A 21,441-nucleotide genomic window follows, 5' to 3' on the forward strand; every position below is an offset into this window, starting at 1 on the left:
AGATGCTTTTGTGTAAATGGTGCTGCATTAGAATCATGTTTTCAGCATGAAGTAGTGCTTTTCATTAATGCCAAATCTAGATGAGATGCATTTTGTGCTTAGTTAGACTTGCTCACCAAAATACTTTGTAGACCTTTTTTATTCTCAGCAACCTAGATGCATATCAAGCAGATGAACTAAGAACTGTATTCTCAGATACAACAGATCAACTTGCTCAAGTAGAAACTTAAATACACATTCACTCTGTCATAGTCCGTCATCCTTGTAGGCTGCAGCTACTAAATTTAGTGCTGAGGATGACCAGGAAACTTTTCATTCTGTTGTGTCATTCAAAATGAGATTGGTTTTGTGGTTTTGTCTTTTTTCTTATCTTGCCGTGCTTATGCTATGATCTGATAAAATACCACTCTTCAGGGTCTCTGCTTACAAGAGTAGAAAGGCAGCTATGACATAGCTGAGCGTCTGGAGGCAGAGAGGCCAGTCAAAACCAAATTAAGAGATTCTGACTCATTGAGAAGGTGTTCTAGTTTTTTGTTTTATATATATATATATTTTTTTTAATTATTTTTTTTTTTCCCCTCCTGTGCTGCATCATTTCACTGTGTGCTTGGATCAGCAATATGTCTTCTCACAAGCTTGCAGTAAGCTAGGCTTTTAATCATTAACATTTCTTCTTCCTCAGAATTGTTTGAATTGCAAATGAAAATAAAGGTGGGCAATAATAGAGACACAATGGAATTGTGAATACTGCCACTTTATTTTTGCCTGATTAAGATAGAAAACTCATACTTGAATTCAGTTCTATGTTGTGTTAATATAGTCAAAAGCGTGGTCGTTTAGATTAGTATCACAGCTACTGATGAGAACTATTAAATTTAATTAGCAGGTTGGGGTTTTTTTTGTGAGACTTATTTGTATAAACTGAAAAAGGTGAAAATTCTCTGAATTATTTTGTAGATATTTGTAGTTTTCTATAGCTTTCAGGAGGAATTTGTGTGTAAAATTTCTTTTACAGATATTTTTATCTGGCTTCTTCTATAGCCATGTATGTAAACATATATCACAGTATACTTTTTCTTCATGTTCTACAGGTTAGTATCTGCTGGAGCTACCAAAGTTTATGCCATTCTTACTCATGGCATATTTTCTGGTCCTGCTATTTCTCGGATAAATAATGCATCGTTTGAGGCTGTTGTGGTAACTAATACAATTCCCCAGGAAGAGAAAATGAAACACTGCCCAAAAATTCAGGTACAGTGGTGTGTTTGTGTCATCTGTTTAAACTCTGGATTTGTTTTTTACTGTTAACTGATGCTACAATTTGTACCTTGACAGAAAAATAATGTTCTAAAATACATTGTACAGCTTTGTTGTTTGTAGAACATGTCAAAGAACTGTTTTAAGGGATTCGGGTAGTGCAATGTAGTACTGCAAAATATTTTGTATTTGCAACAGATTGAATATTCCTGACTGAGAAAGAGTGGCAAATGTAAAATTGGCTGGTGTTGTGAGGGTTTTTTTTTAGTCAGTATTAGTCGTACAATATTAGTATGTAGGAACTTAAGTTAGCTATGTTATTGTGGATGCCACAGAAACTTTAGACAACTTTTTTTTTTTTTTTTAATACACTACAAAAAATGCTCAAGATAACAATGACAAACTCTTCAATATCTGAACTAAAAATACAAAGCTGACAATGTCAATAGTTTTTACATGGGATCGTTCTGGGAAGCCAGTTGTCCCGCTTGGATTTTTTTCTCTTAGAACATAGTGGAAGAAAGCATAAAAGATCATTTTGTTTTGTTTTTAATGCAACATTTACTTTTTTAAAAAGCTTTAAAATTATTTAATATTTATTGAAACAAGGCAAGCACTTAAAAGGTGTACTTCCGTTAAACTGTATTTGTGTCAAGTGAACAGTGCCATCTGATGGCTAGAATATTTTCTGTTTGACAATATGACCTGTGCCAGAAGTCTTGAGCAATATGCCTGTGCAGCAATCTTATTCAATGCTTTTTTACTCAATTTTGGGGTTTGCACTTTGTATCAATGAAGTTCTTATGCATATGTTAAGTACTTAATATTTTAATGTTATTTTACTTCCTAGAAAGTGAATGTTTGTTCATATATTTCTAAACTGTATGGGTTAATATTCCTGGCATCCCATAAAATTTATAATATTTATTTTTCTTTCAGTTTATTGACATTTCCATGATCCTGGCTGAGGCAATTCGAAGAACACACAATGGTGAATCTGTGTCTTACCTGTTCAGTCATGTTCCCTTATAACTGCAGGAGATAACATTTCATCTTTGCAAAGGTCCCTTCAGTTAGCACTTGTTTTTAACAATGCATCTCAACCACAAGAAATAAGTATCTTTGTACAATTCCAGAGCTTATATGTTTAATTATTATATTCGTCTTGTAATTACCATTTGTTCTTTGTAACTGGCCAATAAATCTCCATCTTGCAGAAACTTTATGAATTCCCTTGAGTCTGGAAGTCTTATGTGTTGTGTAAGTTCTCTTATGTGCCCATCCTCACTTCCTGCTAAACTGCTGCTTTGGATCTGTTTTTCTCTACAGAACTACAAACTGTCCATAGCACTTAATGGGATGTATGTATGTAAGACCATTTTCTGTGTTAAGCTAAATGCCGTAGCCTTGGATATCTTGTATCTATTCACCTGTCAGCAAGCAGATGTTGGTTTTTGTTTTGTTATGCTTAACTACCATGAATAGTATTTTGTAAGCCCTAACAGAATGTAAATTTCATGTTAATTTTAAAGAACTGTTGACACATCCATGGTATTAACTGTGTTTCATACACTTCATGTTCTTTTTTTCCACAAGATGTATGTGACTGCTGCTTCCTTTTGTAAAGCTCTCATTACATTAAATAATTTGCTTAACATCTATTTGGTGCAGTTACTGTCTTCAGTTGTAAGATTAACGTTTCAGTATTCCTGGGATGATTCATTTCATGTGTTACAATAATAAGGACTAATCTGTAATCATGAGCAGTTTGGTTTAAATTTTATTTTTTCTCCGTAGTTTTTGACATTTCTTGATTGCATTCATATGAATCATTTCATAGCAGTTTTCCTGTTAATATTGTAGAGCTTTACCATGCAAAGTACAAACAGCAAATTTAAACACATTTAAATTTATACAAGCTGGTCTCTTCCCAAATTTACATGATTAAAAGGTATCTGAAAATACTTTTTGTGGGGGTTGGTGTTGTTTGTTTTTGTTATTGTTTTGGTTTTAATTATTATTATTATTTTCAAACTGCACAGTCAATAGAGCTCCAGATTTCTATTACGAAGTACCACAGTACTTTACTGTGTAGTCAGTGAACTATGGTAGACTAACTATTCTAAAATACTCTAACATTAGAGAATTAAAACCATTGTGAAAACAGTTTTGCCTCTCATATACTGTGAAAGCTTATGTTTAAGTACTGGCAATACAGTCAGTAATGGTTTCTAGGGGAAAAGAACAAATCTAATATTGTAATTTTAGGTCTTTGAATCGTTCTATGGAGTGTTTTCAGTCTTCCTGCTAGAAGACTTCGTGTGTATTAAGATAGTGTTCTTGCACCTAGATCATGAGAACTTTTTTTCCCACCTGAAATTGCAGTTGTTAATTACAAAAGCATTTGCCATGCTTGAGAGATACTTCTGTACTGTGGAGCTGCATTTAAAAATACCGTTATTTCATCCTACGTTGCTTATGCTGGTATATATTTATAACGATGTTATACTATAAAACGCATTTTCCCATTCTGTATAAGACAGTTTCCAGACAGACTGTTCTTTTGGTTTCTCTGAAAATGAATTTTTTGTCTATATAATTTTTTTCCAGTAATTTTCTATTTCTTCTGTGGGTTTTGTTTTCCTATATGAAAATAAGTAAAACTATTTCACCTGTACTGCTTTCCGTGATGAGTACAGAAAATGGGGTATATAAGATATATAAGAATTCAGTTTAACCACTAGTTCTCAGAGGAATTCCACATTACAGCTGAATCCTCAAAAATACTTTATAACCAAATGGAAATTAATTTACATTATTGTTCTACTTGGTAAAGCAATTTTTTAAAGTTTATTTAAAGTATTTTCTTGAAAATATTACTTTGTAGTTAAGTTGTTAACCGCAAGTCAGTGGCCACATCATTATACCAAAGCTTAGACCTTATTACTACACAAAAGGTATATAGTACTTTTAATGCACAGTATCAGTTCAGTTGTTTTATAGATCAGATCTTTGTTACAAACAAAATGCCAAATAATTTTCCTGTACTGTGTGCAAGTGTTGTAAATAAATCTTGAAAATTACTTATGCCAAGAGTTTGCTTGTGTGTTTTTTTTCTTTTGATGCTCTTTTTTGGAGGCCATACCATGCACAGGTCAAATAGGGAAGACTGTAGGCATTGATTCTCATGCAACCCTTGCTCATAAATCATGCTCCAGCTGTCTTGGACATAAGGATGAACTGTTAATCGCACCACACTGGTACACATCTTTGTAAGTGTGCTCTCTCTGGCTACCCTATTTATTGACCCCTTAGGAAGCGGGGAGTGGGAGAGGTGTAGTCACATTGCTGACCCTGGAGAGCCTGGAAACTAATTGCATCTTATTTCAGGTATTTCTGCATCCCTACTGCCTCCCTTGAAGGTAACTCACTTTCAAGAACAGGAAACAGGGTGGACACTTGGCAGCGGGTGCGAGCAGCATGATTCTCCCCTAGCAAAAAACAGTGTCCCCTGCTTCTCCTGAGCTTCTGGCACCTGGTAGAATCAATGCAGCCACACAGAGCTCCTGTTCAAGCATGCGACCACCAAGGTTTATGGCTGTGATATGTATGAAAGGCTATTGCTGGAGCTGGAAAGTGATTGCAAGGAAGACTGCAGGAGCTGTGAATAGATTCATAAACTACTCTGCAAGTGATTTTGTTGTAATTTCCTCAGTTTTGCTCTCCTTGTCTATTTCTGCCTCTTTTCATACATCTGTCTATATCAGTTTGAAGAGTCAACTTATGTATTTCAAAAATTGAGCAAATTAACTTATCTCTTGGATGATTTCCTGGGTAAATTATGCAATATTACACTGAACATTTTATTAACCATGAATATGTGGGATTGTATCACAGTTAGCAGCATGAGAGTTAATACATTAGAAAAAAAGCATTACCACCAGACTTCAAGACTTCAGGTAAACTACCCAGCTTTAACGCAAACACAGTAGAATCCTGATTTTAATTAATAAACTACAGCAACTTGCTGCAAGTTTTGGTATAGAAAAGAAAAATGAAAAAAAAAAAAAAAAAAGAAAATGTGGTGTTCACCAGTCCCATTTCAGTCCAACTGCAAAGCAAACCCTTAATGATGGACTAAGGCAATTAAAGACTTCTTCTCTATTTAAAACTACATTCTTTGCACACAGAGGTGGCAAAATACATGTTGTTACCAGTGGATCTTTCTCTGGCATGTGATGCAGTAGGAAGTACTTTTCTGCTTTCAGTTCTACTGTCTTTCAGAAGAGGCACAATATCTGAGGGAAACCTGAACTTTTAAAATCAGTAAATGGGTGACTCTCCCTGACTCAAAAAATCAAATTATAGTTCTGAAGTTCTGGACAGCTGAGCTCCCTTGCATTTACCGCTCATTTTTTGAAGGGAAATATTGCTGTAATTTGCTTCCCATGTTTCTTAGGTTAAAGGGAAAAAAAGAAAAAGGCAAAAAATCACTCTGCATTTCTATTAGTGTTCAGCTAAAGCTGCAGTTTCACTCTGTGCGGAATTGAAACTCTTGTGCTCTTGGCTGAGTGACAGTGAGTTCCTGATATGAAAAAAAAGTAAAAACAGCCTAGACCAAACGAAAAAGCAAAGCATCAGTACGCCTATTAAAATTTCTGATGTTTGTAGGTGTAGACTGCAAAGAAGATCTGCAAGCACGCTGAGCTCCTGTCAAACATCACATGGTTCAGTGACTGGACACTGTGCTTCAGAAAACCTGCTTTCAACCAAAGTGAATGGGTATTAAGCATCTCATGTTTTAGCAGTATTCCAGTGTCATAGACCTGAAATATGGTTAGGTGCTTGAAAAAATCAACTTCAACAATCCAGCTCATGCCAAGTCATTCTTTATTTCACAATTAATTAAGCACATTTGCTTTAGAATAAGGTGAATAACTATAAATGAATTGAAACTAACTTTCTCTTCTGGTGACAATCAAGCTGTGAAATGTTCAGAATGGAATAGCTAGTGTAAGGTGTTTGCAATGAAGGTTTTTCCTCCTACCAGAAATGTGTTGAATGGCCTTGCTGAATGCAACAGGATTTTAGTGACATGTCTCCATCAGTTATAATAACCCCCAATGAAAACCTCAGTACATCTTGTGTGAAAAAAAAATAATCCAGCTATCAGTAAATAGCAGAGGAATTGTATTTTGTTACAGTACTTTCAGGAATCAGGCAAAAAAGTGAGAAAGTTAGATAGTCCTGAACTTATAGAGAATATATGAGCTATTTTCTAGGCCTTGATTGAAATGGTAATGATGCTGTGCACCTTCTTGGTTTGGTTTATATCTATATGACTCAGCCATTAAAAACAGTGAATATTCAAGTATGATTGCAAATTCTTTCACTGTTCATTCTTCAGATTACAGTCTGTTGAAATGAGTTCCTCAGATCCACGAGAGACAGAAATTTTGAACTGCTATTTAAAATGTAAAGACAAATATGTGGGGAAATAAGATATTACCCGCCACCTCCCCCAATACCATAACCATTAAAATAGTCTGCCCTGCTAAGCATAGAAACTTCTAGAATAAGAAACTCTCAAACAGACATCATGTTCCATGAAATTCTGGATTGTCTGCAGCTTAAGTCTATCTATGTCATCTTCAACTTGGTCTCTTCTACACAGTCCCACACAAATTTTACCTTTTTGTATATTGCTTTCAGTGCTCCTACCACTATCCTTACTCTTTTTTTTTTTTTTTTTTTTTTTTTTTCTGGTTTATTTTGGCTCCCTTCCCTGGAGTCCTGAAGAAGTCACATTCACTCCATTTACATTTCTTCCACAAAGTATTCAGCTGAAGCAATTTGTCCTAGTTCTTGGAAGTATTTGCAGCAGATACAAACCCCAAGTAACAATAAAAATTACTAAACTTTCAAATCTAAAATATTGTTAATGTCAATTAATATTTCTGTGTCTGTTTGCTGAGCTTACACTAAAAAAAAAAAAAGGGGGGCGTGTGTGAAACAGAAGGAACTTGAGCTGCTGCAACTTTTAGTTGTCTGAAGTGAATGTTACATATTTGTAATGCATTTGTCTCCTATCTGACTGATTGCATTCTCTGTTGCCTAGTATTTTGCAATTGCCCTCCTTTGGGGTTCCCCATGGCTTGGATGTTCATCTTTTTGGAGTAGGTCTTACTACAGATCTTTAGGTGTGAGACTGTAGATACGTAAAACACACAGTTTGAAATGAAAAGTAACAAAGAACAGAGAAAACTGCAGCATTTCAGATGAAAAGGAAAAAAGATCTTTTGTCACAACAGCACGTGGATGTATGAGTAATGTGAGAGTTTGCTTAGAAGGAAAAAAAATAAGAGTAGTCAGTTATTTTTATAGGAGGTGGAGGACTAAGTGCGGTATTGTTTTAATTTTAAGAGCAAATGTTTGAGGAAGTAGGTTGCAGCAGTTGTTTCACATTCAATTATTTCTCAAGACACAGTCCAGCTGAAGAGTAGTGGTAGAATAGTGATTACTGCTGTTGTCTCAAGTGAGTTATGTTGTTATACTCTCCTCTGCACCTGAGTAGAACCAGTGGGGACCTCTTTTATGTTGTTTTCTTCTGCTCTGATTTACAGTTTTCTCCAGCAACAAATCTGCCAGATCTGGAAGCACACAGAAAATGGTAGGTTAAACTTTCATTTTAAATTTGCTCTTAGACCACTTTCACTGGAAATATCATGGAAGACTTTCAAGAACATAATCACCTTTTCTGCTCTCTAAATATTCCAGTTGATTATTGTGGTTAGAAGTTGCAATACGTAAAGACAGGAAAGTAAAGCATTTACGTGTGCTAATACTAACTGGCTAGGGCTTATTTGTACTACTGTGCTACAGAACTGGTATAATAATATCTTTTCTAATTGCTGCAACTTCTGAGGTGATTTTTTTTTTTGCTAGGCTTTGCCCGTTTCATCTCTTTAAGTACATATTGAACATCTACAGAAGAACTTCCTTCAGAAACACCTAGCTGTATTCTCGATGAATATTTCAAGAATGACCTAAATCAGTATGGGTTTGTGCACATCCTACTAAGTACCAGCAAATTAGTGCTTTTTGAACTTTTATAAAGTCAAGCATAGAGCCCAGAGAAAAGGACAGCTCACGTGCATACCTCTAGCTGTAATTTTAAACTAGCTTCTCATTGCAAAGATGTTGCAAAGATGTTGCACAAGTTGTTTCCTCTAAATAAAACAATGTTTTTAATTTGTGCTGCTATTATAACAGATACAAGGTTTTACACATTAAAACAGTCAGAGCACCAGAATGTAACAGTTTATAGTTAAAACGGCTAATGCATTAAAAAGGTGTCAAGAAAGACGAGGATATACAAAGAAATGGAACTCAAAGATGGCAAGAGCTAGGCTGGCTCTGCAACAACAGTTCCTAAAAATACTGCAATACATGAGAGTTCAAAATCTGAGCATTGCAAATGTCTCAAGAGGCATTTTTTGACTTCTTAGGAAAGCTACAAACATGTTTGTGAAGATTATTAAAGCCCAGAGTAATTGCATCTAGTTTTAGGCACCTAACCCTGCAGTGCTGGTCTCTGGTGTGTGGTCAGGCAGAGGTCCCTCCATCTCCAGAGTTGAGTAGCGCCTGCAGAGGCGCCTCTCTCTCCTTTCTCTCTGCCACTGCTCTCCTCTCTCCTCTTTGCCACTCTCTATTTATTGTCAATGCAGCACAGGTTGAAGGCAATTAACTGAGGAGCTTAGGTGAGTGCCTAAAATTAGGTGCCTGAGTGCAGTGGTCAAGTATGAGTTCATGTAGAAAGTTTGTGGCAATCTAGACTGGAATCTCACCTTGATCAGGTCTTACTCTAGCATTTGGACAAGAGGTTTTAATTTGTTTTAGCAAATGTTTAAATGTTGGTTGTAACTAACTTTTCCTCAAGAGCAGCAAATCTGTGGTTTAACTCCCAGTTAGCGGAAGTGGTTTTCCTTCCTTCGTTTAGAGCAAGATGGGCTGCTGAAGTCTGTTCCATGGTGGTTGTCTGTATTTCCCTCAGTGGCTGCAGATATTGAGTCCATGGCTGGTGGGGCTCAGCACCTCACGTTCTACTGTAGCATCCATCGATAGACAAAAGTAAATGGTGTCCATGTGATGGAGTGACACATCTTGTCATGCAGAGAGTCTTTGTGGTCCCTGCCACACTCTATGGGCACTTGCCTTGGCTAGATGACCCTGGTCCCTGGGATAGGTTGGTCTGGTAAGGCAAGATTTCAAGGTAGGCAGGAGCTGGTGCACCATGGGACATTAGGTTATGGTTAGGCTCTCTTTGTTTTTTTTGTTAGTCTAATTAAGTCTTTTCCATGCCTAATATAGTGTGTCCCTTAAAAAAAAAAAAAAAAAAAAAAAAAAAAAGTAAAATATCTACAAGGACATACTCAGATTTTTTCTCCTGCAATGTCCCTTTTCATTCAAAGGAAGACTTTCAGTTTTCAATGTAATTAATATCAGTGGTAAAGCCCTTCCATCTCCCTCCCAGATCCCTGCCCACATTAGTGGAGGAAGAAGAGTTCTAAAAAGTAAGCTAGGATGGTGGGAGGAAATGAATGCATTATATCTCCTCCAAACTGGCTCCCCATTTACTCAGATTATTCTTATTCATAACTTTCATCCAAGTGCTTGTTTACATCAGGAAATCAAAAAGTTGATCATCCTCTAAAGCTGATTGGTTAGACAGTACCGAAGACACTGGTGAACTGTCTTACCCAGTGGCCTCTGTTTGGGTGAACTTCTAAACTGAATTGCTGTAAACCTGTCAGTGTTTTGATTGCGGAGTGACAATAAAACTGTGGCAGACGTATTGTTAACCCCCTCCCCTCCACCTTCCCCTCTCTGCTCCTCCCTCTCCCCCCTTCCCACTAAGGACAGGCGATTGAGAGGGAAAGAAGGACAGAGAGAAGAGAGTTGGAAAAGTTAAAAATGTTTTACTAATGCTAATAATAAGAATAGAGAAAATAATAAAAAATATACAAAACCAATCTTGAAATTCTCAGCAACTGCAGAGCCGGCACCCGAAGTTCTGGTTTGGACTCTGCAGCCAACCAGAGCTGGATTCAGGCTGTCACTAGGCCTCAGTTCACAGGGGCAACTAGTAAGGTCCTCTCCTAATGTTGGCCAAAAGGAAAAAGGATGAGATCCTTGTGATCTCCCAAATTCATATGAAGTATTCACGTGAATGGAATGTTACACTCTGTCGGTCAGTTTCTTGGTCACCTGTTTCTCCTTGGAGAGTTTATGACCTTTGGAAGAAGGGACAGGCAACTCAGGAGGACCACAAAGATGCTGTGAAGCTATGCAGGGAGAAAATTAGAAAGGCCAAAGCCCAACTAGAATTTAATTTGGCTATGCAGTAAAAGACGACAAAAAATTGTGGTTTTATTTATATATATATATTTTTAATACATTAATGACAAAAGGAGGGCTAAGGAGAATCTCCATCCCTTATTGGATGCAGGGGGAAACATAGTGAAAAAAGCTAAGGAAGAGAATGAGGTACTTAATGCTTTCTTTGCTTCAGTCTTTAACAGTAAGACTGCTTGTTCTCAGGGTACCCAGCCGGCTGAGCTGGAAGACAGACACAGGGAACAGACTGAGCCCCACATACTCCAAGAAGAAATGGTTAGTGACCTGCTACACCACTTAAACATATGGAAGTGACTAGAGATTTTCTCTGTCTTTCATATCCTTCAAATAATTAACTTTGCTCATTTACACAGTCATACAACGGCAACCTGCTAGAAGTTTAACGCTCTTTGTTTCTCCTTAAGGAAAAGAAAATTAACAGCAATGTAGCCTTTAATCATAGCCCTTGTCATTTTTTCAGTAGATTTTTTTTAAAAGATTCATTATTTAAAGAGTGATATTTATCTTAATACTACAATACTTAGTGGTAAGACAGTAAAGAGATAATTTGAGGAAGTACCAACATATGCCTTCCCCAAACTTAGAATCCCACATATGCTTTCACTTTTAGCTAGTGTAAGAGGATGGACCACAGGTTAGCTGTATATTTGATCTGAGCAAGTACGTGATCGGTATGATGGACTATGAGATGTTTTCATTGCAGTAAATTAATACTTCCCTATTTCCTTATTTTTAGGTACTTTGTGCAGAAGAGCCAAATACATTGCTGTTGGTCTTGCTCTTCTTATTTCCAATACTTCTGTCTGGATCTTGGTTTCCCAGAAGTTTGCCCTGTGATGTTAAAGCCTCTGAAGGTGCTGTGACAGTGGACTGCACTGATAGACGTCTCACTGAAGTCCCCAGAGGGATTCCTGCAAATGCTACCAACCTTACCCTGAATATTAACCATATCCCCCATATCAATCCAACATCCTTTGCTCATCTTAAAAACCTTGTGGAGATTGACTTCAGATGCAACTGTGTGCCTCCCAGAATGGGGCCCAAAGACAATGTGTGCATCAGGAGACCGAAGATTGAGAATGGCAGTTTTGCTGCCCTGACAAGTCTGAAGTCATTGTATTTGGATGCAAACCAGCTGTTGGAAATACCCCGGGGTCTCCCTGCTACTTTAAGTCTGCTGAGCCTGGAAGCAAACCATATATTTTCTATCAAAAAACACAATTTGTTAGAGCTAGGAAACATAGAAGTACTGTATTTGGGACAGAATTGTTACTACCGTAACCCATGCAATGTTTCCTTTGAAATTGAAAAAACAGCCTTTCTGGAGCTGAAAAAATTAACAATACTATCCCTGAAGTCTAACAACTTAACTCAGATTCCACCCAATCTGTCATCTACTTTAAAGGAATTGTATATTTACAATAACATGATTCAAGTGGTTCAAGACCATGATTTAAGTGCCCTTCACAACCTAGAAATTCTTGACCTTAGTGGTAATTGTCCACGTTGCTATAATGCCCCATATCCTTGTACTCCCTGCCCTAAGGGTACAATTGAGATATACTCAAACGCTTTTTATTCCTTGAAAAATTTAAGAATTTTGCGGCTTCACAGTAACTCTCTGCAGAGCATACCCAGCGTTTGGTTTAAAAACATTAGGAATCTCAAGGAGCTTGACCTCTCCCAAAATTTCCTTATGAAGGAGATTGAAGATGCTCAGTTTTTGAAGTTTATCCCCAGCCTTGTAGTGCTCGATCTGTCTTTTAATTTTGAAGTGAAGGTCTATTCTCCATTCTTGAATCTGTCTAAGACGTTTTCCTTCCTCTCTAATCTAGAAGTTCTGCGGCTCAAGGGATATGTCTTTAAAGAACTTAGAGAGGAAAATCTAGATCCATTGCGCAGTCTTAGAAATTTAACAGTGTTGGATCTCGGGACTAATTTTATTAAAGTAGCTGACCTGGGAGTATTCAAGGAGTTCCCAGCTCTTAAACTCATAGACCTCTCAGTGAATAAAATTTCTCCTTCCTCAGATGAAAGCAACTTTAATGGATTTTGCTCTAATCCCAGGATTTCATTGGAGCAATACAACAGGCAAGTATTACAAGAGATGCATTATTTCAGGTATGATGAGTATGGGAGAAGTTGCAGGTCCAAAGACAAAGAGGCTGCTTCCTCTCGATCATTAGTTAAGGAAGAGTGCCTGAAATATGGAGAAACTCTGGATTTAAGCAGAAACAACATATTTTTTATAAACCCCTCAGACTTCCAGGGACTTAGATCCCTCAGATGTCTCAACTTGTCAGGTAATGCAATAAGTCAAACTTTAAATGGAAGTGAATTCTACTACTTGTCTGGATTGAAATATCTGGATTTTTCTAACAACAGGATTGACTTGCTATACTCAACTGCATTCAAAGAGCTAAAACTTTTAGAAATACTGGACATAAGCAATAATGAGCACTATTTTCTGGCAGAAGGTGTTACTCATGTGCTTAGTTTTATGAAAAACTTACCTCGTCTGAAGAAGCTGATGATGAATGAGAATGAGATTTCTACCTCTATTAGCACAGGAATGGAAAGCGAGTCTCTCGAGATTTTAGAATTCAGAGGAAATCGTTTAGATGTTTTATGGATGGATGGTAATTCCAGGTACTTCTCATTCTTCAAGAATCTGACCAGCCTGGAACAACTGGACATTTCCTTCAACTCACTCAGTTTTTTGCCCACCGGTGTTTTTGAAGCTATGCCTCCAGAACTCAAGGTCCTCAACTTAACTAATAACCGGCTGAAGAATTTCAGCTGGGGAAGCCTCCAGAATCTGAAGAGACTAGTAACTCTGGACCTCAGCAATAACCTTCTGACTACTGTTCCCCGAGAACTGTCCAATTGCTCTTCAGTGCTGCAAGAACTGATGCTCCGAAACAATCGCATTCAGCGGCTAACCAAATATTTTCTCAAAGGTGCTTTTCAATTGAAATACCTGGACCTCAGCTCAAACCAGATCCAAATAATCAAGAAATCGAGCTTTCCTGAAAATGTCATTAACAACCTGAGGATGCTGCTTTTGCATGGCAATCCTTTCAAGTGCAATTGTGATGCTGTGTGGTTTGTTTGGTGGATCAACCAGACTCAAGTGACTATTCCTCTTCTGGCCACAGATGTGACCTGTGCTGGCCCAGGGGCACATAAGGGAAGGAGCCTGGTTTTGTTGGACCTGTATACCTGTGAGCTGGACACCTCATATCTGGTCCTGTATGCTGTGTCAGCTGCAACTGTGCTTGGCTTCATGGTGTTCACAGTGACAAGCCACCTCTATTTCTGGGATGTGTGGTATAGTTACCATTACTGCGCTGCCAAGCTGAGGGGCTATCGGCGTTTGTCTTTACCAGAGGCTTGCTACGATGCATTTATTGCCTATGACAATGAAGATCCAGCTGTGAATGAGTGGGTGCTGAGTGAACTGGTTGAAAGGCTGGAAGATCAAAAAGCCAGACAGTTCAATTTGTGTCTGGAAGAGAGGGATTGGCTGCCAGGACAGCCAGTCTTTGTCAACCTTTCTCAGAGCATTCAGCTGAGCAAAAAGACCATATTTGTGCTGACAAACAAGTACATTCAAAGCGGCAGTTTCAAGACAACATTTTACATGGCCCACCAGCGGCTTCTAGATGAAAAAATAGATGTCATTATCTTGATATTTCTGGAGAAGGTTTTGCAGAAGTCCCGCTACGTCCGGCTGAGGAAGAGGCTGTGCAGAAATTCTGTCCTGGAATGGCCAACTAACCCCCGATCTCAGCCCTACTTTTGGCAGTGCCTGAAAAATGCAATAGCAATGAGCAATACCCTGGCATACAACAAGCTTCTCCAAGAAACTGTTTAGCTCTACCCTTCCTTGTAAATACTCTTAGGATGCACGGTGAGAAAAAGATCCTAAACTTCATTTGGAGACAGTGTGGAAGCATGGAGGGTAAATGCAGTTGTGACATCCTACCCCAAAACAAAATGTACAATCAGTCCCAAAGCTTATAGTTTGCCTGTTTTGCTATGACAAGACTGAACAGAAATTGTTGCCAGCACAGAAGTTTATCTGGCATGCACCTTGTTTGATATTGGTTGCTGCACAATAAGAGAGTATGCACTACCCACTGGAAGTCCCTGGTTTTGAACAGACTCACCACTTCCAGCTCTCAGTTCACTGGAGGCCTTCAGCATCTCCTGGGGTTGGGTCAAGCGTGGGTGAAACACCTGCCCAGCTTACTTTAGTACACAGACTGCTGGGAGGACTTGAGCCATGCCTGAAGCTGCTGCTGTTCAGATCACTGTTGGAGTAAATGTGATTTTAATAGAAAATTATGGATTCTGTATTTGCTGTATTTATTGAAATCAAGAAAAGTATTTTCTGACACAGCTGTCTCAGAAAATACTCTAAGCAAAGCTCGTGCTTTGAATTTAGGAGTTGGGGAAATGTAAGAATGATTATTATTTCATCTTGGGCTTGCAGCTGCTGAGCCTACAGCTTGTGTGTGAGTGGGCAACAGGCCGAATGGCTGGGGAGAGGGAATTTTGGTGGGACTGCTGTCAGGAGCTTGGGTGTGGTATGTCAAAAATCTCATAAATCTGAAGAGACTTTGAAGAACATGTATGGGCTAAAATAGTAACATAATAGAAACAAATTCACAAGGGTTTGCAGGTGGTAGGTCAGAAGAAGTTACAAGATAAATGGAGTCGTCGTGCATGGAGCTGCTCTGTGGGAGCGAGAAGAGACAGCAGAGGGAAGCCTTTGCACAAGGGAGATGTAGAAAATCCAGTGAAACAAAGAGGAAAAGACAAAGAAAGGAAGGTAAAAATAAAAAAGAGAAGGGGGAAGAGGTGGAAAGAACAGCGAAAAAGACAGCCAGATTGGGCATGATAGAAGTTAAGAAGCATTTACTGATCATTTCCAATTAACCTCTTCAATTTGCCTTTCACCTGCCTCCTGGGCTGAGCTTATTCCTCCCCGAGGACTCGGAACTCCTTGCCAGCATTGTGCCATCAGCTTCAGGAGCCTGGCTTCCCCTTTTCCATCCAGGTCCTGTGTTACAACTCCTACAAGTCTGTCTGTCCTTTCTTTAAATAGCTCCATTTTCATTTATTTGGAGGTATCCAGACAGACAGGAACAAAAACACAAACAAGAAAATCAAGTTTCATATAATAATATTACATATAACAAAGTGGTTTTCCTCCCAATTTGTCACAGCATATTTACTGATTGAAACATATGTAGGAAAAAGAGGAGGACTGCTTAAGAATACTGTAGTTTTATGGTTTTGTTTTAATATATTTTTTTTTTAATAATACATCTTGCTGATGGTTCTGTTTGTAAGCCTAAACAATGTGTATCTCTAAATACAGTAACAGGAGCTGTAATATGAGTTGCTTCATAAGGTATTGCTTGAAATGGGAACCTCTACTCCTCAGTTACTCCCACACAATCTCCTTCTACCTGCCTACATCATTTCTACCAAGAGAAGATCCTCTTTCTCAGTCTCTTTCTCAGGGTAGTGGCCACAAGGTCATATGGCCTTTCCAAGGTTGAGGGGAGAAGCATTTCCTACTCTTCCATTTAGAGGAATCCAAGGGATTTTTATGGCATTAGTAACAACGCATATGTCAATAAACACAAAAGTCTGAGCTGACAGTACGGCAAGGGGCTTATGCATGCTGCAGCACAAGGCTGCAGAGAGGATGGGGTTGCTGCACCAACCCTTTTCTGAATATCCAAGAGTGACAGTGAATGGTGCTGTGGTCTGCAGTGGGAAAGGAGCGATCTGCTGGTATGGCACTGCCCACTGCAAGGGTCAGCACTCTCAGCCAGCACCTGGGTCACCAGGAGAAGAGCCCACAGCTAGTTTCATGAGATAAAAACCTTTTCTGATACCTGCACTCTTCCCTTGCAAAAAACACGGCCAGAGGAATAAGGAGGGACCAAGGAAGACTGAAACAGGAAGTTATTTTTTTAGCTAAAGAAGGTAATTCCCTACCCCATTTCTGTATCCTGTGAGACCTCTATGTAGTTACCATACTTCAAGAAGGAGGTACCAGCCTAATGAGCTGAGCCATGGCTGCATCCTTCTCTCTCAGTGCTTCACGGTACGCTAGAAGGAGGCCATTTACTGTCCTGGACCATGTGTGTTTTGCAGACTGAAGATTACCTCTGTAGTCATAGAACAACAGGGTTTGGGGCTTTTTTTAAGGTAGTTTAATACATAGTAGTTAAGAGTATTTCATTAATCAAAACCTTTCTTGAACAAGAAAAATAATCTGAATTTAGATTAGTTAGGTTCATAGCTAAGAAATGCCATAAATGGGCATGCCCTTCATTCTTCCTGATTTTTTTTTTTTTTTTTTTAATAATGGAGCACCATGAAAAAGGTAGGAGTTATGAGTTATTTGGCAGATTCAAACTAATTTATTACTTTAACTGTATGAGGATTTTAACCTTGGAGCTTACTTGCCTGGTTGGTGTAGTAGTGTTTGAATTTATCAAACACTAAAGAGTCCTGAGGTGTCCATACCTCAGGGTTTCACTATGGTATAGCTTGTGATCTGGAGGAGGTCAATGAGGAGGAAGAGGTAAGGGCATTCAGCTAGCCTAAATGTTGACATCTAAAGGTCAATGTGTCATTCTGCATTCAGATGTGAGATGATAGAGACATTTTATGACTATCACTTTTCCTATTGCAGAGGTTTAAGATGGGCCAAAGTAATTGCAACGCAAAACCAGGATTTCTCCCCGCTATCTGTGAAGGGTTCCCATGGTGACCAGCTCAGATGTAGGTGTGTGCACTGCAGATACTTTCAGTTAGGTGAGGTGACTGCTGCTCCAGGTTTACATGTGCAGTCAGTGGCAAGTTGGTCTTGAATGACTATGTCATGTGGACATCAAAATATCTGAAATACTGTAAACACCAATTGTGATGACCAGAACTGTTCTTCATCAGTTCTTGTTTTCCTGTAAGGAAATTGTACCAGAAAATGGCTAGACTTGGTATTCAGTCTATGTGGTGTGGAAAGACCACAAATGGAGTGGAAGAAGGAGAAAGAAAAGAAAGGATGAGGAATATATGGCAAATTGATCAAGTTTTTACTGTCCTTGTGGAATCAGCAGGAAAATGCACTGATTACTGTCCTATCATTATTGTAGCACAAGAAATATAATCAATGAAAACTGACAAGAAACATCCTTATTTATAGCATAGGTTTATATGAATATAAAATCCTCTTCTGTATCTTTGATCTCCTGTTTTTAAGAACTGAGATAGGAGGAACTCGCAGGTGTCTCCGTGTGAGAATAATTTATGTTAGAAGGGATCTCTGGAAGTCAGAGCAGGTCTAATTTCAACATAGCATTAGCTTGCTTAGGCCATTGTTCTGCAATAAAGTTGGGGTGCTATGTAGCAAACATATCTTGTAAAGGAATTTCATAACAGCATCTTTCAAAAAACTCTCTGAAGATCAGGAGCCCTTGGTTTGTAGTAGATCATATTTTGAGGCAATAGGTTCTCCAAAACAGTGAATATATTTTGTTGTCTTCTGAATAATCCCTGCCCTTTCATTTTCTCAATCTTGTTCTGAAAGTATCTACCTCTAGAAATAGGGTCTGTGACAGGCTGTTCACCTGAAAAAAATAAGGTACAAGACGAATTTCTCCACTTGCTCTGAGGAAGACATTTAGGTCATTTGGTTTATAATTCCTCTCAGTTGCCTCTTGAGGAGCTCAACTTCATTGAATATATATGGAAGTAGGCTTCCTAATATGGGAAGATAAATTGTCTGTCTAAATGTGAAAGACATACACATTAATCCACCATTATCTCCAGAAGCGTAAGTGGGAAAATTAGAAAAATCACAAAAATTGACAATCAAATGTGTACCTGGTGAGAAATTCCTAGTTTGGGTGTGCAAAGTATGAGACAGTAGGAAGACATACTAAGTTCTATAAAACTGCAGTGTATTTTTTTTGCTTTGGTAGGATAGTATCTTTGTTCAAGATACAGAGTCCTGAGCCAAAGAAGTGGTATCAGAATAGCCACTGACCTAAAACCATGGCCATATGTCTCTGCACTTTATTTTCCTTCCTTTATTGTCACTGAGACATATTGCTAATGCTAAAATTCTGAGCAAAAGCAGACCTAGATAACTGAGGATTTTTTTAAGAGAAACATCCCAAAATCAAAACCATCTTTGCTCATGCAAATTCAGAAACATTTAAGGACATAAAGTTTCAGTCTTTTTCAAGCAGTGGGATTATTAAAGGAGTGACAACATATTTATATAATTATGGAAAAGTGGCAAGCTTGTAAAATGGAAGGTTTCTACTTTTGGTTTCTAAAGCTTTTTCTGAATATTTTCTTTCATTTTACAAGCTAAGTTACAGCCTTACTGTCTTAGCTGTTAGTTTTATCTATATCATACTCCACATAGTAATATCTGCAACTCTGGCGTCATGTATTTTCTCAATATTTCATTAAGATTCCACAAGAGTGAGAGGTTCTGGAAATACATGTTGCTTAAAAACACACATGCCCATTCTTGTATTTTCCTACAGATGTAGTACTTTTCTGTCAATGAGACCTTCTTTGTGAATGACTTCTTTTCCTGCCCTATTTTTATGCCTATCTTTTGCTAACTGAAGAACTCAATTGAAATCTGGTTTTTCGCTGACATCTCCCAGTGTACAAGAACAAAGAAAAAGTTCCTGAAACATAAAACAAGAGGGTTTTTGCCTTATATTTTTTGTTTTCTTGTTTGCAGATGATTCTTCCTCATCCTTTACCCAGAATACTTGAGATCCACAAGTCTACAAGGAAGAATTATATTCATACAAGCTTATGCTCTTGAACATCGTAGCTGAATGCTGTATTCTGTTTATAATAAAATCTCTTAACCTAATAACCTAATTATCTTGGACTATGACTTACTTTTAGTTCTAGTATTAGTCTAGGAGAAGCTCAATCACCAAGCTGTGCTCTTCTTTATCTATCCTGAACTCCCATTCCTGATGCAAAAGTGAAAACTTCCAAAAAAAGATTCTATTGACCCTTGGTCCTTCGGAAAAACAGATCTTAAAGCCCTTCCATAATTCATTGTCATTTCTCACCTCACATATTTCTCCCGGATGTTCCGCAGTGTCACTGTGACAGAAGCTATTATGTCCTAAAACACACTTCATGCAGCAGTGGCATCAGCTCATCAAAATACCAGAGCTGGACTATTCATCTTTGAGATCCAACCAGCAATTCAGGCTGCTGCAAGAAGAGGAAGGAGCAGTGATGTATAGCCTATACTTAACTCCAGGAAACTTAGTCACCAATGTGGTGAAAAAGGAAGCAGCAAATAGTGGCTTTAGCGTCCAGCCTTGTGATATTGCTGGTACCACATTTCCTGTTTTTTCACATTGGATATTTCCTGTGATTCTACACAAGGCCCACTCTAACAGCAGGCATTGAGTAAAGATGAAACCACTCATGTGGGTGACCATGTTGGTTTTTGGTTTTAATGTGCATCTGGAAAGAAGGGGAAGGGTGAGGATGCTGTCAGTCAGTTGTAGGTGGGCATGTCAACTCAGCTCAGTGGTGGCTGGGAGAGGGACATGCTGCACTTGGAAGTGCATTGTGAAACATGTTCCAGAGTAAGTGATGCACATAAAGAATAAGTTATGACATAACTTTAATTGTGTGATACTTATCCTCGACAATGCACATCCTATTTTCTCACTTTTTCCAACTAAGAAATGGAATAATATTACAAGAGTTGGCAATGCTTACTAAACACATTCTTAAGGACCAGAAACAGTGTCTGTAAAATACTTCTCAGTCACAGTTGTCACATGTATTTAAGGGGTGGATCAAAGACAACAGATTTCCTCTAATAATAATAGTGCTTCTTCCCAAACTCTACTTCAGCTTCCTATGGCTGGATACAAATGAAACCCTTCTTTGAAGTGACGTCCAGTCATAGAAAGTGCTTGGCAGGAAACCTAATCTTCTGGACTACAGACATTTATGGGTTTGAAATTCCTTGAGACTGATGTGACTGTACATGTGTTTATGCATCGGCTCTGAGGGGTGTTGTGCACCCCCTCTGGCTCTAACCCTGGTCCCAGAGCAACTGCCAGCATGGGGACAGCTCTGCAGCTGACAGAGGAAGAGGAGCAACCACCTCTGCAAGCAGTAGTTGTGGTGGAGCTCAGCTTTGCAGCAGCTAAGACCTTCTGAGACTCTGCCCTTTCATTAAAGACACCAATCCTATAGCAGTTTATACGTATGTATGTATATATTTATATCCCAAAAGCTTCAGCTTTGGGAAAAAAAAAAAGTAAATTTTAATATCATGGACCACAACAAGGATGCTTCAAACAACAGCAGTTTCCTTTTTTTTGTCAACAGCATACTAAAGTCAGTTGATAAATCTCACAGAAAGTTTATGGTTTATATATTGAAAGGAAAAAAACCCACAAACCTCAAGAAGCAGAACTTTTAAGGCAAGCTAAAAACACAACTAGCTCTAAAGAAAGAGGAACCTAAGAGGACAAAAGAAACATGTTTTCTCAAAGTCATATTCTGTTCTCAGGAACAAAATAATTAACTGACAGTCTGAGTCTGGCACTGTTCTCAAGTATTTTCTTATGTTACTAATTTCACATGCAATGAGCAACTTCATAATGTATATTGAGAAAGTAGTTGTTTCTCTTTGATAAACCAGTTCTTCTCAAAAATAGTAAGAAAAGC

General features: G+C 38.3%; 2 protein-coding genes across 11 annotated transcripts in view; both read left to right on the top strand.

Annotated features, from left to right (window-relative positions):
* The window catches only part of PRPS2 (phosphoribosyl pyrophosphate synthetase 2), a 28,230-nt gene extending 23,893 nt beyond the window's left edge, over nt 1–4,337 (top strand). For all 5 annotated transcript variants that reach the window (XM_082063563.1, XM_082063561.1, XM_082063562.1 and 2 more), the window contains 2 exons: nt 1,092–1,251; nt 2,197–4,337. In XM_082063563.1, the coding sequence (XP_081919689.1) occupies nt 1,092–1,251; nt 2,197–2,289 (253 nt within the window). In that variant the 3' untranslated portion in view covers nt 2,290–4,337. The remainder of the gene's footprint in view (nt 1–1,091; nt 1,252–2,196) is intronic.
* Nucleotides 4,338–7,252: 2,915 nt separating this feature from the next.
* Nucleotides 7,253–14,562, top strand: TLR7 (toll like receptor 7). Of its 6 annotated transcripts, XM_082063519.1 has the most exons (5): nt 7,760–7,792; nt 7,881–7,927; nt 9,432–9,511; nt 10,858–10,929; nt 11,411–14,562. In XM_082063519.1, the coding sequence occupies exons 4-5, from the start codon at nt 10,927–10,929 to the stop codon at nt 14,549–14,551; spliced, it is 3,144 nt and encodes a 1,047-aa protein (XP_081919645.1). In that variant the 5' UTR covers nt 7,760–7,792; nt 7,881–7,927; nt 9,432–9,511; nt 10,858–10,926; the 3' UTR covers nt 14,552–14,562. The 6 variants fall into 6 exon arrangements, with proteins under 6 accessions (XP_081919641.1, XP_081919643.1, XP_081919644.1 ...); XM_082063517.1 differs by having other exon boundaries at nt 7,254–7,927; XM_082063515.1 differs by lacking the exon at nt 9,432–9,511 and having other exon boundaries at nt 7,253–7,927.
* Nucleotides 14,563–21,441: the final 6,879 nt, after the last annotated feature.

This window comes from Streptopelia decaocto, assembly GCF_964273445.1.
Source record: "Streptopelia decaocto genome assembly, chromosome: 1".
Classification (NCBI taxonomy): domain Eukaryota; kingdom Metazoa; phylum Chordata; class Aves; order Columbiformes; family Columbidae; genus Streptopelia; species Streptopelia decaocto.